The sequence below is a fragment of the Trichosurus vulpecula genome, chromosome 4 (genome assembly GCF_011100635.1).
Source record: "Trichosurus vulpecula isolate mTriVul1 chromosome 4, mTriVul1.pri, whole genome shotgun sequence".
Classification (NCBI taxonomy): domain Eukaryota; kingdom Metazoa; phylum Chordata; class Mammalia; order Diprotodontia; family Phalangeridae; genus Trichosurus; species Trichosurus vulpecula.
This window is the reverse complement of record NC_050576.1, coordinates 105,224,340-105,240,865: the sequence shown is the minus strand read 5'-3', so window position 1 is coordinate 105,240,865 and position 16,526 is coordinate 105,224,340. Positions and strand designations below refer to the sequence as shown.

At 45.1% G+C, this 16,526-nt stretch overlaps 1 protein-coding gene and 1 long non-coding RNA gene across 3 annotated transcripts in view; one reads left to right on the top strand and one right to left on the bottom strand.

Annotated features, from left to right (window-relative positions):
* Positions 1-16,526, top strand: part of ETNK2 (ethanolamine kinase 2) — a 30,278-nt gene that overhangs the window by 9,228 nt on the left and 4,524 nt on the right. For both annotated transcript variants that reach the window (XM_036758312.1, XM_036758313.1), the window contains exons 4-6: positions 3,452-3,594; positions 4,608-4,691; positions 15,761-15,930. In XM_036758312.1, the coding sequence (XP_036614207.1) occupies positions 3,452-3,594; positions 4,608-4,691; positions 15,761-15,930 (397 nt within the window). The remainder of the gene's footprint in view (positions 1-3,451; positions 3,595-4,607; positions 4,692-15,760; positions 15,931-16,526) is intronic.
* LOC118849231 lies at positions 637-9,422 on the bottom strand. Its single transcript, XR_005010291.1, has 2 exons — positions 9,151-9,422; positions 637-2,164 (listed from the first exon to the last, which is right to left on the bottom strand). It is a non-coding gene; the product is annotated as an uncharacterized LOC118849231 (long non-coding RNA).

Below are 16,526 nucleotides of genomic sequence, written 5' to 3'. Positions count from 1 at the left end.
CACATTTACATAGTTAAGGCTTAGGAAGCACTTTTCCTTGCAACAACCCAGTGAATTAGATAGTACAAATGTAATTATCTCCATTTTACAGATGAGGAAACAGAGGGCCAAAGAGATGAAATAACTTGATAGCCCATGGTCACATAGCTTGCAAGTGATGGAGACTAGATTCTGAACCAGTTCTCTCAGGTCAATCTACCTAGGTCCAGCTCTTTCCCCCCACTGTACTCCATTACCTCTCATAAATAGCTTCCTGCTCAGTCCGTGTGAGCTCAGGCTCTTTGACCCAAAGGGACAAGGGAGAGATTGGGCAGGGGGGGTGGGGTGGGGGAAGGATTATGCGAGTTGGAGAAAGAATCATTAATGCCATTCCCACTGTGACTTTCTCCTAGCCTCCAACCAAGGGTGACTTTATCCAGATCATCCTACTTAATCATTAACAAGCACTTATTTAAGGACATTTAGTGTTGGGTGGCCTTGAAATGTCACTGTTGGAACAATCCTAGCCTTCCTCTCTCTTCCCTTATATGTCCTTGTATGTCTCCTATTTCAAATGCCTTTCTTTCATCCTATTACTGGGGTGCTGAAAGGGCCCTTTCCCCCCTCTACCAATGACCAAAAAAGAATGAAGAAGAATGATGATAGCAAATTTTCAAAGTAGTGCTTAAACATTTCCAAAGAGCTTTTATTCTTGGAACCATACAATGTCAATGTTGAGACACAACTCGGAGATCATTTAGGCCCCTTCCCCCTTGAAATTTTAGAATGCAATCCAGAGAGGTAAAAATAAAATAAGGAGCTTGAATTTTATTCTGGATGCAGTGAGAAACCCTTGGAGCAGATCATCATCAAAATGGTGATGTAAGAAGACTAGTTGGGCATTGGTGTGTAGGACAGATTGGAAGGAATGAGAGGCTGGAGGCAGGAATACTGGCCAGGAGGTCTATTCAGTAGCTCAGAAGAGAACAGGTATCAAAGATCTGAGTTCATTTCAATTCAACAAGCCTTAAATAAGTTTCTTCTACGATTAAGGCATTGAACTGGATGCCCTGTGGGATACAGAGGTAGAAAATGACATAGGCCTCCCTTTTGAGGAGTTAATGGGGGACAAGTACACAAATAATTATGATACAGGGGAGATCAAGACAAGGGCAAAGGGGAGGGCCAGGCAGACAGCCAGTAGAATTGAGCTAGAGAGATGACAATGGATATGGGCAGAAAGGGGCTAATTTAAGAAACATCTCAGAGCTAGAATAAACACAATGTAGCTACTGGTTGATGGGAGTGAGGAGGGCAAAGAAAAGGTGATTTGACTTGAATTTTTGAACTATGGTGAATGGGAAGAATAGTGATTCTGTTAATAAAAACTTAAGAATTCAGGGGGAGGCTCCAGTTTGGGAATGTGATGAAGTTTGGCTTTTGACAGGGTACATACTGGTAGGCATCAGCTCATCCACAGGAGAGAATCCGTCCATTGTTGGGACAGAGGCCCCTCTCCTCTGCAGCTTCCTTCACTTAGCTTCCTTGGGTTCAAAGGTGAGAACAGTTCTCATGACCTTGAGGTTCCCCTTGGAATGTCTCCAGTTCCTTGTGCAGGGGGAGTGCCAAGAGCTTCTGTCACTTTTTGTAGCTTCTTTCTCTCTTCTTCTGCCCCCCTCAGCCCTCCCCCTGGCTGCAACAGTAATACTTTTCCACTCAGTGTGTTATTGTGGTGGTGATGGATACTAAAGTTGCCAATCTTACAACCCTCAAATAGATGTGAGAAGGTCAAGATGGAAGATGGAAAGCCCTTGAGCCATTGTTTCCAAATGCTGATCAGAGAAGAGACAGGGCCGGCTCCCCCAGAGCTTCAGTTTCTTCCTCCCATCTTCCTTCCACCAAGTGTGTGTGTGTGTGTGTGTGTGTGTTGGGGTGTGGGTAGGGGGGCTATAGACTCTGTGATCCCAAAGGCCGCCTATAGTAAGTCTAATGTTCTGTGTTCTAGAAGCCATGTGTCCAGGGCTTGGGGGGTGGGCAGCGAGCAATAATGACTTGATATTCCTGGATACTTGGTCCAGTGGCTTGCCTCCTGTGGCTGTGGCATCCTACAGAGGTCATTGTATTCTAGAAGGAGTCTAGAAGATCAGTTCTCTAAATCTTCCCTTTTCTTCTTGTGTTGAACTGCCTTGGAAGATAAAACAAATAAACAGATCTATGAATCAATGAAAGACCACGTTTAGCCTCACTCACCCAAGCCTCCTCCCCTTCACTGATTGGTTCACTCTGAACTTTACTGGTTCTGGGCCAAATGTTTGGTTTTACACAGTACACAAACCAATGTACTTTTCTAGGAGCCAGAGTCCAGATCACCCAGCCCATTCAAACCCAAACCAATCTCAAAATGATCTTAGGCAAAAAGGAAGAAACTGTTGTAGGTTATTTATGAAATTGACCCAGCGCATCCATTAGACCCAAGGGAACCCAAATGGCATCATTATCCCTGTATCCCATGAAGTGTTCAAGGATGGTTGGTTGTGTCTCTGTTGTCTGTAAAATAAGGGAGTTGGATTAGGTGACATCTAAGGCCCCTTTCAACTCTAGCATGACTGAATATTCAACAAATTCAATTCAACTGAATAAACATTTATTAATGACCTATCTGCAAGGCACTGCGGATAAAAAGGATAAAAGATGATAGGGTCTCTGCCCTCAAGGAGCTTATATCCTACTTGGAAGGAATATGGTAAATGCACAGAAAAGCATATATGATCTGGCAAAAGAGAAGTCCAAAATGCCCTAGGAAAATTTGACGTGAGAGAAAACATTTTCATCTGGGAGGAAGATGGAAGGCTTCATGGAGGAGTTGGCATCTAAACTGAGCCATTAAGGAAAGAGAAAGAGAGAGAGAAGAGAGAGAGAGAGAGAGAAAGGATATACTGAGAAGGAGGCTCCTTTTCCCTCATGGCTAGTCCATTCAGGACTAACCTGGAGCAGTGTTTCTTTTTCACTGGCAGAAGGTTAGGCTAACCCTGCCTCTGCGAGATTTTTCTTCTTAATGTCTTGAGAAATCCTTTTTCTTTACCACCTTGTCACTGTAGTCATTCTGTTCTTGGTTTGCGTTTTGAAGGCTTGACCATTCCTAATCCTTTCCCAGGAGATCACATTGCCTGTCCTCCTTCACACAATATAATTCCTTAGATGTATAGAACCCTTGATTATTCCCCAAATATTTTCCTTTTTATTGTTTCATTTGATCTTCATAGTAGCCCTGTGAGATAGGCAGGGGAGGTGTTGTTACTCCCATTTTAGAGATCAGGAGACTCAGGCCCAGAAAAGTGAAATGGCTTGCCCAAACACACACAGCCGGTGACTGGGAGGGACGGGACTAGAGCTCGGGTCTCTTGCCATTTCCATCCATCCTACTGCTCTCCTCATCCTCCCTCATACCTGACCTCACATCCTATTGAATTAGCCTTTCCCAGAGCATCCCCAGTGTGGAGGTCCTTGAACAGGAAATGGCCTGGTTGAAGGAGCACCTTTCCCAGCTGGATTCTCCCATAGTATTTTGCCATAATGACCTGCTTTGCAAGAACATCATCTATAATGAGAAGAAAGGTGGGCACCTCTCTGTCCTGTTGTTTTTGGGGTGGGGAGGATCATTGAAAGGAGGCAGAGGCACCTTGGTAGCAGGGATCTTGGGGAAGGGTGGCTTACCCCAGAAGTGAAAGCAAGAGCTCTCAGCCTGTCACTGGGACCACTTTTAGGAAAGTGTGCTGCCTCTATCTCCTTCCATTCTATGTCTTGACACATTTTCTTCCTTTCTACTTTCCTTTCCTCTTCCCTTCCCTCTCTTGTCCCTTTCCCCCACCCCATGTCATGCTTCTCCTACCCTTTTCTCTCCCCCTCTACTACTCCTCCTCTCTTTCCCCCTCTCCTCCTTTCCTTTCCCCTTCTCTCCCTCCTTCTCCCTCTTAGTCCACAAAGGATCTTAAGAAAATGGGTTGGACTAGATGTCTCCTGAGATCCCTTCTGATTGTGAAATGCTCTAGTTCTGAGGTCATCTTATCCATTCCCCTGCTTCCAAGCATATACTTCCAGACCTCCAGAGAAAGAATCCCTCACTTTCCTAATACAAACACTCTCCATAAGAATGGAGATTATTTCTAATCTTAGTCATGCTGAATACTTTTTTTTTTAAAATGGGGAATGTTAGGGGGATCATAGAATCATAAATCTAGGGCTGGAAGGAACATCAGAAGCAATAAATACAACCCTTTCCTTTTATAGATGAGGAAACAGTCACAGGAAGTCAGTAATTTGCCCAAGGTCACATAGATAGTAAGCATGGGTGAGGGGGCAGAATTTGAACCCAGGTCCTCTAACTCTGGATTTGTTCATGTGAAGGAAGAGACTTCTGGGTCTAGAGAGAAAAGAGAAATGGGCCTGGGGCACTTGCTAGAGGGGCCAGTAGAGGGGAAGGGGAGCCAGAGGACGGGGCAACAGTTGAATCAGACTATGATGCCCCACCCCCCTCAGGCTGGGGCCAACAACCACTCAGACCATGTTTTAAAAGATCTTCCTGCCCCTTCCTGATCCTTATCACTCCTCCTGTGTTACCTCCTTTTCAGGTCATGTCAGATTCATAGACTATGAATATGCTGGCTACAACTATCAAGCCTTTGACATTGGCAATCACTTCAATGAGTTTGCAGGTAAGTGAGCAACCAACCAATGGAGCGTCTGTCAGTTCCAGGACTAAGGGTAGGTAAGACAGGCCACTGCTTAGGGTGTAGCACTAAATGGGGGGTGGGGGTGGGCAAGGAGGAACACTTTTTCGGTATGGCTTTGTAAGCATTTTATGCCATAAAATATATCTCGGTGCCATTTAGGTCTTTATTTTGTGCTAAATTGAGGTACATTGTTACAGTGACAGTTAAAAGCTTCCTGTAAACAATCTCACAGGGTGGGATGGAGATACAAAAATGCCTTGGTCTGGAGCTATTGACTGTCCTGTCATTTACCCCATGTCCAGAGTCCTCACTCTATGCAAAGCCCAACAATGCACATTTAGAGTCCTGGCCCCCCTCCCTCCCCACTCTGATGAGAGAGGCTCAATTCCTGTCCTCAGGGAGTTACCAGTACAATGAGGGATACAGGACACTCATCCAGGGTGCAGATACAGAGAAAGTAACAATGAACTGTAAGTTCTCAGTGGCACACCAGAGTGAATTGTATCTGGGTTTTGGTCCAGCTGGTTATGGAAGGCTTTCTAAAGGAGCAGATTGCTTGTTTCGTGTGTGTGTGTGTGTGTGTGTGTGTGTGTGTGTGTGTGTGTGTGTGTAGGAGGTCTTTAAAGTGTGCCTCATCACCTGCCATCTTGAGATGAGTCTACAGGTTTGTCACCAAAAATAAATTGAGTTCAGCCCCCGGAGACTTGGTCACTCCAGTAGTCACTTGCCTCAATTTGAGCCCTCAGTACCATAAGAAATCTTGGGCCTCAGGGAGCCTGGGGCAGTGGAGGGCCTGTGCCAAAGGATGCCCCCAGGGTGCCCACGGTATAAGAGACCCTATCCGTCTGGGGACATGGAGACCAGGAGCTAAGTGTTTGTTCTTGATATGCCTCCAGGCCTGTCACTGAATGGAAACAGTCTAATAAAGGCATTCATGGATCTGGCCAGAATCAGGCCATTAGTCCTCCAGCTCCCCAGTGTTTGCAATGATGAGCCATGGAAATTGACTTCGTTGCTCCAAGAGCCTCACTACACTCAGTTAATCAAGGAGCATTTATTAAGCCCTTACTATGTTCTAGGTAATAAGCACTGGGGCACACACAAAAAAGCAAAGACAGTCCCCACCTTCAAGGAATGTACATTCTAATAGGAGAGACAACATGTAAATAACCAGGTACATGCAAGACAGATACCTAGCAAGTTAAAGGTAATATGGGAAGGGACTTACCCTGTCTTATTTTTATTTGCTATTTAAATTTTTTTAACATGCTTTTTTAAAATTTTGAGTTCCAAATTTTCTCTCTCCCTCCAGCCTCTCCCCTACCCATTCAGAAGGCCTGCACGGTGATAAGCAGTATACTTCTTATCCTATCTCATGGCTGATAAACTTCCACCTCCTTCCTCTACTTCTTTATGCAAAGAGAGATTCCTCTAACTACCTCCCACCATACTCTCCTTATCTACTTCAGTCCCACCCCTTCACTAGCTATATAATTCCCTTTGAACCTTCACTATCGTGTTACTAATAAACTCTTTTCCTTCTCCTTCGATCTCTTTGTGTCTTTACATATTTACATCATGACAGTAGTCATGACCACTTAAGATGCTGCATCCCTCTCCAGTACTAGGTGCCTATTCCATCACATCCCTTAGCACAATGGGCCAAGAGGAAGAGGCAGCAGTATACCCCTTACTACCACTTCCCAGTTGTCCCTTGGCCACCATTACTCAGCAGCCTCCCTTCCTTTAAGATTCATTCCATTTGTCTCTGTCACCCTATAGCCAGGGCTTTGTTGCAGTCCATCTCCCTGGCTCATTCTCCCTCCAGTCAATCAATCAATCAAGCTTTTATTAAACACTCACTATTTCAGTGTTAGACCCTGGAGATGCAAAGTCCCTGCTCTCAAGAAACTTGCCTTCCATCAGGAAAGACTTTATACATATGAGTGTACACACACACACACACACACACCAAACAAACCACATACTCTCCATTCTCAAGGCGATCAGTACTTAACTCAGTCTTCCATTCCACTTGAATCCTTGCCCTTCCGTATTTGGAGACTTCCCTACACACAGTGATATTACTTCAAATGTCCTGGTTTTCTAATTCATCAATGTATTTAACTCCCTTGATCTACATTTCCATTTCACTTTTTCTACTCTCTGTGAGAGTCACATCTTGGATCTTACCATCACCCCAAATTATCCTACCTCCATGAAATTCCTCTTGCTGATTATAATGTCCTGTCCTTCTATCTCTCCTTCTACCCTCTCCTTTCCTAAATCTACCCTCCACCCTCATTTTGACCACTAATCCCTCCACTTTCTCTCTTCCCCCATACCTCCATCTATCAATCCTGCTCTGGACTCACTTTGACCCCTTCACAGTCTTGACCTGAGTTGACCTCTACTTTTGAATCCATCCTCCACCTCCCTGCAAAACCATCATATCAGCAATCATGCCTTGACAAATGCACCATTTCCCCTCTCCTACCTCTTGGCAGAGGTCTGACCACCTCTTTTACCAAGAAAATGAAGGACATCTGCCGTAAGCTCCAGCTTTTCCCCTACCTCCCAGGTATATTATGCCCCATTCTCTCCTCCTTTGCCTCAGTCAATGAAGAGATGTCCTTTCTCTTTTCCAAGACTAACTCCTTTACTCTTCTTGTCAGTGCCATTTTCTCTCTCCTCTCTCTTCCCAGAGCTTCTACCTTTTCAGTCATCTCCTTTGTTTCTGTTATCATCAATCTCTCCTTATTGACTCCCTCCTTCCATGCCAGCTGTGTGCATGCCTAGGTCTGATCCATCCCCCCAAATAGATTCCTCATAATAACATACCTGACAATGGATCTGCCAGCCTCTGCTTCCAGACTCTCAATGATGGGAAACCCCCTCCCTCTTAAGGTAGCCCACTGTAATTTTTGTACAGCTCTGTTGGGAGCTTTTTTCTGACATCAAACTCAAATTTGTGCCTTTGGCGCTTCCTCCCGTTGCTCCTGCTTCTGCCTTCTAGGGTCACATAGAACAAGCCTAATCCCTCTTTCACATGACAGTCTTTCAATACTCAAAAACTGTTATATGTCCTGCCTTCTTTACTCCTCCCTCCTGCCCTGAGTCTTCTCTTCTCCACATGAAACATCCTCAATTTCAATCAATCTACAAATGATATGGATTCAAGACCTTTCTTCATCCTCGTTACCCTATTCAGGACGCTCTTCAGTTTATCCATGTCCATCTTAAACTGAAACACCCAGAGTTGAATATAATAAGGGGGAAAGAAGGGAATCAGTATTTATATAGCACCTAGTATGTGTCAGGTACTGGGCTAAACTATTTTTAAAAAAACAAATGTCTCATTTGATCTTCTCGACAACTCTGTGAGGCAGATACTATTATTTTCCCCACTTTACCGTTGAGAAAAGCTAGGCAAATAGAAGTTAAGTGACTGACTCAGGGTCACACATAGCTAATAAGTGTCTGAGGATTTGAATTCAGGTCTTCCTGGTTTCAGACCTAGAGCTCTACCCTGTGTGCCACCAGCCTCCCCATATAATAAACCAGGTGTGATTACAGAAGGACTATCACCTCCCAATTTGTGAAAGCTGTGCTTCTCCTAATATAGCCCAAGGTCACGTTAGTTGCTTTTTTTTCTACTTCCATATTACACTGCTGACTCATTGAAGTTGAAGTCCACCAAATCTCCGAAGATTTGAAAAAATAAACTGGTAACTATGACTTCTCTAGCCTTTACTTAGGAAATTGATTTCTTGAACCCCAGTCTAAGTTTTTTACATTTATCCCTATTGACTTTCATCTTATAAGAGTCAACCCAATGATCTGTCCTGTCAAGATCTTTTGAATTCTGACTCTGTCATCCAGTGTTAACTATCCCTTCTGACTTTTTTGTCATTTGCAAATGAGTATGCCATCTGTGTCATTTTCTAAGTTATTTTAAAATAGTACAGGGTCAAGCACAAATTCCTGGTTCACTCTATTACAGACCTCTTGCCTAGCTGACTTGTTCAGTCATTGTCAGTTGTGTCTGACTCTTTGTGACCCAGTTTGGGGTTTTCTTGGCAACGATACTATAGTGGTTTGCCATTTCCTTCTCTAGCTCATTTTACAGATGAGGAAACTGAGGCTAACAGGGTGAAGTGACTTGCCCAGGTTCACACAACTAGTAAATGACTGAGGCTGGATTTGAACTCTATCCACTGCACCACCTAGCTGCATTAATGATATTCCTTGAGTAGTCATTTAACCCAATTTTGCATCTGCCTACTTGTATTGGCTCCTAATTCTTAATTTTTTCCATAAGAAGTGCCTACTACGTGCGGGGCACTGCGCTAAGTGCTGGCTCAGCCTGATACGACGTGTTCTCTCAGAATCCATGCCAGTCCTTTGTAATCACCGCTTCCTTTTCTAGATAGTTACTTACCATCTCATTAATGATCCCTTCTACGAGGTCCCTGGGAATCAAAGGCATGCTCAGTGGACAGCAGTCAACCTACTCCTCTCTTCTGTTCTCCACAGTTTTCCAGCTATTACTGGTAGTGACTCAGCAGTCACACCCGCCACTGCTTTTAGTACCTGAGGATAGAGTTCACTTGGGCCAGGCGGCTAGAATTCCTCCAGGGTGGCTCTTGCTCTGTCTCCTCATTTATGTCAATATCAACTCTCTGTTAACCATGCTTTTGTTTTTTCTGATCTTTCTAGTCCAAAAGTCACTCTCCTTGACAGAGAAAGCGGAAGCGGAATAAGGGGGAGGAGCCCATCCTTTTTAGCCTTGTCAGGTCCTAACTGACTCATCTGCTCCAAGCAAGGCTCCTGCCCTTTCATTCTCCCCTTTCCCCTATATAGTATTACTGTTGTTGTTTTTAAACCCTCTTCTTTATGGTCCTCAGCTTACCCTGAGCTCTAGGATTTCTGGCACTGCTTTTTTCTGGATCATGCCATGGTCCTGGTATTCATCCTCTATTGCTTACAGTATATCGATTCTCCCTTGGATGTCAAAACTCCTAGAATCATCCTATTTGTTGCTTCCATTTCCTCACCTTCTCACTTCTCTACCTCAAGAAGCTAGATGGCACAGTGGTTAGAGTTCTGGGCCTTGAGTCAGGAAGACATGAGTTCAAATGCAGCCTCAGACTCTTACTTAGGAGTGTGACCCTGGAAAAGTCACTGAATCTTTGTCTGTCTCAGTTTCCTCAGATGTAAAATGGAGATCATAATAGTACCTACCTTCCAGTGCTGTTGTGAGGATTATATGATTTAATGTTTGTAAAGTTTGTAGCACAATGCCCAGCACATAACAGGCACTTAATAAATGTTTTCTTCCTCCTTCTTTCCTTCCTCCCTCCCTTCTTCCCCCTCTTCCTTTCTTCTGTTCTCCCTCCCTTCTTTTCCTTCTTCTCTCCCCCTTCCTTCCTCTCTCTCCCCTTTCTTTCCTCTCCCTGCTTAAGAAATATGTCAACTACTAAACTCAATGGCCTTTCCTAGCCCTTCTGTTGCTTCACCTCTCTGAAGCTCCTGATACCACTGGCCACCTTCTCCTTCCTCTGCTTTGGTAACATTCCTGTCACCTGGTTTTGCCCTACCTTTCTAATCTATCCTCAGTCTCTTTTGCTGACTCATTATCTATCTTGAATCCCTTAAGTGTAGCTCTCTTTTGGGGCTCCTCCTCCTCTTTGTCTAGGTTCTCTGTGCATACAGTGTTCAGGGAGGACTGGCACCTCTGGTGCGAGGGCTTGCTGAGCTCTCTCCATGGCTGCTCATCCACCTTTGGTGTCCACCTTCACGCATTTCTCACCTGTGGCTCTAAGAAGCTGTAGCATGCACAGTGGCCATGCCCCAGTAGAACTGTCCCAACAGATGGCCTCAAACAGGTTGAAAGTAACCCTTTGGTGAGTTGCGGGGATGTCTGCCTCAAGCATGGGGTAACCCAGTGGGCCGATGAGAACAATTTGTTCTGATGTCCATGAAGGCAACTGAAGCATGCACTGTGGAGCACTTAGAGCTTGGTCAGACATCAAAGATGCCAAGGTCATCCATTGCACCCCAGGCTATCACCAGTCATCTTGTCTTTTGTCCTACCACTGGACTTCAGTGTACACCTCTGCCTCACTTAAATCCAATTCATGTGCAAATCAAGACATCACCCTCATGATGGCATTGGGCCTCTTTGAAGACAAAGGATGAACAACAATAGATTCTCTGTCTCTCTTAGTGTTCTCAGCAGCTACCATGGCATCTATTATCATCCCTATACAGATTACCCTTAGCTTCTATGTATCTGGCCCTAATCTCTTTCTTGAATTTCATGTCAACACCACCAGTTGCCTTCTGGACAGAATCTTTACCCAGATGTCCCATAAGTATCTCAGATTTAGTCTATCCAAAATGAACCTTGTTATCTTTCCCTCCTTTACCAGCCCTTTCCCAGACTTTCCAGTTGCTGTTGAAGGCGTCATCTATCCTTCTGGTCACCCAGGTTCACAACTTTAGAGTCATCCTTGATGCTGCTTCCTCACTCACCCTCATCTCCCAGTCTAGTCAGTTGCCAGGTTTCATCAAGTCTCCTTTAACACCAGTCCCTTTTCTTTTCACTCACAGTGCTGTGATTCTAGTTAATACCCTCATCACCTTTCACTGAGACTCTTACAAGAGAATCTTAACTGGTCACTCTTCTTCTTTCTTCCCTTTCCTCTAATTTATCCACCATATAGCTTCCAAATTAATATTCCTAAGGTGAGGTTTGACCTTGGCACTCACCTGCTTAAAAATCTTCAGTAGCTCCCTGTTGTTTCTTAAATAAGAGACAGACTGCCAAAGCCCTCCATGATATGGCTCCACCTACCCTTACAGACAATACAGATGACCTCCTTCCACAAACACCCCATTCCAGCCAAGCTGGCCTGCTAGCTGTTCCTCAAAATGAATATTCCACATCCAGGCTCTTTGCCTATGCTCTGACTGTCTTCCATGCCTACAATATATTCCCCTCCTTTATCTTATCCTTTACAATTCTTTGCTTCCTTCAAGGTTTCACTCAGGGGTTACTTCCTAAATGAAGTTTTTGATTCCCCTAATCGTTTGTGCATCCCCCTCCTTAAATTATCTGGTATTTACTTATCTGTGCCCACGTTGTTTCCCTCCAGTAGAATATATGTTCCCTGAAGGCAGAAACTGTTTCTTTTTCTTCTTCTTTGTATTTCTAGTACCTACTGTGTGCCTTCCAGATAGCAGCCATTTAATAAATCTGTTGAATTTCATTGGAGGAGAGGAGTCTGGAGTCAAAACTGGAGGGTTTAAAGGAAATGATTTAGGACTAGGGAGGAGGGTGAGGTTTTGTATAGGGCAGGGGGATGGTCAAGGCAAGAAAAGGCAACATGTGTGGAAGAAACAAATGTAAGTTTTTTTGGCCAAATTTGAGAGGTGTTCTCGTAGGAGTGAAGGACAGTGAGATGAGAATGTAAGGATGAAGCATGTCATAGCACAAAGAGTCAGAGAACCGGCATTCAGATCCCAAATTTCCACTCACTACCTATGGAATCCTGGGCAAGTCCCTTCACTTCCCTGTGCCTCAGTTTCCTTATCTGTTAAATGAGCGGGTTTGGACTAGATGACCTCGGAGGTCCTTTTCAACTCTAGAGATATGGTCCTATGATTCTGTGACAGGATCTTGAAATCATACTGAAATTTAGGTCCCTTCACCTGTCTTGGGACACATAGAACCTAGGGCCCTCATTCTGAACCCTTTCCAGATTTCTATGCCTCCATTTGCTTGTGGTGGAGAGGGAATGGTAGACGAGAGGGGAAGGAACACTTTTGGGGCCCTTCCCCCAAAGCTGCCTCCCCAGCCTCGATCAACTGCCCTAACTTAGAGCAAAGAAGATGACAGTCTTTTGGGCCAATTGACTGATGTCTACAAGGGAGGCAGGATGTTATGGTGGAAAAAGCCTGTCTCTGGGGTCAAACAACCTGGGGTCATAGTCCACCTTTGATGCTTAGTACTTGTGTGACCTTTGACAAATCACTCCTCATCTGCAAAATACAGGGGTTAGACTAGATGACCTCTGAGGTCCCTTTCAGCTCTACATTTATGAGACCAGTGGAGCCAAGGCATGGGAGTGAGTATCTGATTTTCACAGCTGGATTAGGGGGTAAGAGGAGACAATATCTAAAGGACTTTACAGCTAAGCCATCTTGAATCATGGGATACTCCTGGGGAATGACCTGTACAGAGAAAAAGAGAAGGCAAAGTACATAAAAGCTGCCCCACCAACTGGATTCCTCTAAGCTGTTGGGATTGGCCACTAGCTTGACTTTTCTGTTTTCTTCCTGAATCCAGGCATGAGTGTGTGTGTGTGTGTGTGTGTGTGTGTGTGTGTGTGTGTGTGTGGAGGACAGGGAAGAAGCAATTAGATCTGAGTAAAGCCTGCCATTCCCCAGAGACTAGTCATCCGTTTGCTCATCAATACTCACCTCGGAGACAGCTCCCAAAGAAATGGGGCCAGTACAGGAAACATAGAAACTTCCTTGCCTTCCTAGGCTAGTAGATACCAGCTGATCATGTGGAGGGAGGAACCTATGAGAGACCAGTCTGGTGTCCAGCCTGGCACCATGACCTGCCAAGCACTCAGCTGCCATGTAGAAAGTCTTGCTTGGGGTCAGAGAGTGGAGGATAATTCCTAAAGTATTTTAATTCCTTTTCTCACCCACTTTATGAGCAAAGTTCACTTGGAATTTCCCCAAAGGGGCAAGTGGTTTGATTTGTGTCCTAATCCCAGCTTTGGCATGGAGGGTGAGGGAGATTGTGGTGGGAGAAGCAGAAGGGCAGGAGAGAGGGATGAGGGCTGGGCAGAGCAACCTAGGTTCTCAGTTGTTTGGCATGATTGGAAGCTCTGATTTGGGAAACAGAAGACCTGATTTCTAGTATCACTTCTGCCGTGAACTAGCAGAAAAGGCCTTGGGCAAATTGCTTCTCTCATTTCTCTTCTCTGGGATGCCATTTTCTTTTCATCTGTAAAATCAGTATTGAATTAAATCATTCTTTAAGGTCCATTTTAGTTTCAGCATTCTCCAATATTCTGGAGACATCCTAGAAGTTGATTCTGGACACATAGTCCTTGAAATTGGATTCTTACAGCTCAAAAGGACCTTAGAGATCATCCGCAAACCCAGTTTGGGAAATATGGGTACCGTCCTTCTTGGTTGCTTTCTCCTGCTCACCCCCGCCCCAGCTTTTCAGCCTCTTTTTATGTTTTGTCCTCATCCATTAGATTGAAAGCGAGGGATTTTCTTTTCCTCCCTTTGTGTCCCCAGCACTTAACTTAGTGCCTGGCACACAGTGTAGGTGCTTAATAAATGTTTTTTGACTGACTATTGGCTCCAATGCCTTGGCTGTATTAGACATCAGACAACAGGTCTAAAAGAAAGGGACCTCCAGTCCTTTTAGTCCAATTATGTTGGGTCTCCTGCATCATCCTGAACCTAGATCTAGAACTCAAATGGACCTCAGAGGTCCAGTCCAACCCACTCATTTTACAAATGAGAGCACAAAGCTGGGAAAGTAACGCCCAAGGTTTTACAGAGAAAGGGGTAGGGGACCTAGAATTTGAGCTTGGGTCTGGTAAGGCCAGGTCCCATTCTCCCAAGTTAAGTGCTCTTCCCACTGCTCTTTGCTGTCTCTCTGTGGAGCCAGGAAATCTTTGACTGTATTTTCCACAGTGCCAGCATGTACTTAGGGTCCACTCACAGTAAGGACTACAGGAGGAAGTAACCAGAGAGGGAGAGAAAGTGGAAAATGGACATGGTTGGCACAGATCCTTCAAACTGCCGAGGCCTCTTTTAACCTCAACATCTTCATTCCTGTCCTGCAGGACAGAGCCTGGTCCTCCCTGCTTCCCATACGCTCTTCCACACACAGTCCTAGTAACAACTATTAACATAGTACTTTTATGATCACAAAATGCTCTCAGGAAGCATGTAGGCCCTCATGTAGTCCTCATAACCTTGCGAGGGAGGTCATGTGAAGTATGATTATCCCCATTTTAGAGATGAGGAAGGTGAAACTCTGAAAGTTAAAATGACTTGTCCCAAACCACCCAGCTGAAAGGGTAAAATCAAGCCAGCATTTGATTTCAGGTCTTCTGATTCTAGGTGGTCAATACTTTAAGAGCCAGTGATTTTATTGGCTTCCCTCCCCCCTCCAAAAAAAGCAACAAGCCATGCCTTATTAGATGATTGCATGAGCTGCCAAGGCTGAAAATTCCATCACCTAGTGGCCAGGGTCCTGATTATGAGCATCTCCTAGTAGTCCTTGGGTCACAGACTCTTTGGAGGCCTTTTTCTCAAAGCTTTTTTAACTTAATGTAAGATCTACCCTACCTTTCAACCTATTGGCATTGCCTTAAAAACCCATGGTCACCTCTGTGAGATGGATAAGAAGGCCTGTGGTACCACGTCATGGGCCAAAGCTTACACAGGTCACCTAATCTTGGACCTGCGGCTCCTCATCTGTAGAAGGAAGGGTTTGGACTTGAGGGGGTCTGAGGTCTCTTCCTACTCTAGATCCATGATCTGGTTATTCTCATTGACTGACCAAGGGATGGATTAAGTACAGGGTTGTAATATGGATGGTGGGCTTTGAAAAATCATGATATTTTAGATGTAGGCTAAGGTTCCAAGTCTGAGTCTTTTGTTACCCCTCACTGAAAACAATACCCTTGGTCCTTGGGGGGAGGGAGGACACAGAGTGGGATATTAGGGGTGGGTAAGATGGAGACTTAAAGACTGTGTGTTTGTGGGCTGGGGGAGGAGAGCAGCTAGCATAAGGGACCGGTTCATGAAGAAAAGCCCCAAGAATACCATCTTTCCAAAGGCCTGAAGTTATGGGCAAGGCCCTTGATTGAGGCTGTATTTCCAAAGCCAAAGGAAGCTGAGTTGGTAGTGAACAGGAATGGTGATCCCATCCTGCTCAGGAAGGTCTGAGAACGTGGGCCCCTTCTCCTAGCATCCTCCACTGATCCAGGGCCTCTGTCCCATAGGTGTGAATGAGGTGGACTATAGCCTCTACCCCAGCCGGGAGACTCAACTTTGTTGGCTGAATTATTACCTGCAAGCCCACAAGCAGCTCTGCAAGGAAGGCTGGGGTGGGACAGCTGTGACGCCAAGGGAGGTGGAGAAGCTCTATGTACAAGTTAACAAGTTTGCTCTGGTGAGTCCATACCTTGGAGAGAAAGTAGGAAGCACTGGCAACCTGACACTGACCACAGTGTTGTGGGGAAACCTGGAATTGGGTATCGATAGGGGTGGGAGTCGGGGTGGGGGAAGGAAACCTGAAAGAACAAGCCTAAAAGAAATGGGGTGGTAGACCTGGAACTCCCTAAACTTTGTCTAAGGTCTCCACCAAATGGAAAATTTGTAGCTGCTCCAGTCTGGAAAGTCATCAGGTCTATATGCCTCTGCCTTTGGACATCCCTGCTCCTACCTCATCTCCAAGAAGTCAGGTTGTCTCTTGCCTTGGGAAAGGCTTCTAGGGAAGGAGATTTCTCAACAATGTTCTTTAAGTACTATTTTTAGGGAGGCTCTTGACCAGCCAGAAACATCATGCAATTCACAGAGGACAGAATTATTTGAACCAATGGGTAGAAGTTGCTAGGACGTGGGTATCAGTCTGGAGGGCCTGGGTCTGAACCCTGAGCCATCCCAGCTGTGCAGGGGATGTTTCCCCTCATGGCTGTAGCGTGTACCCTCAAGAGAAACCTGCTCTTTGTACACTGTCAGGGGAGGGAGACTCGAGTGGCCTGAGCT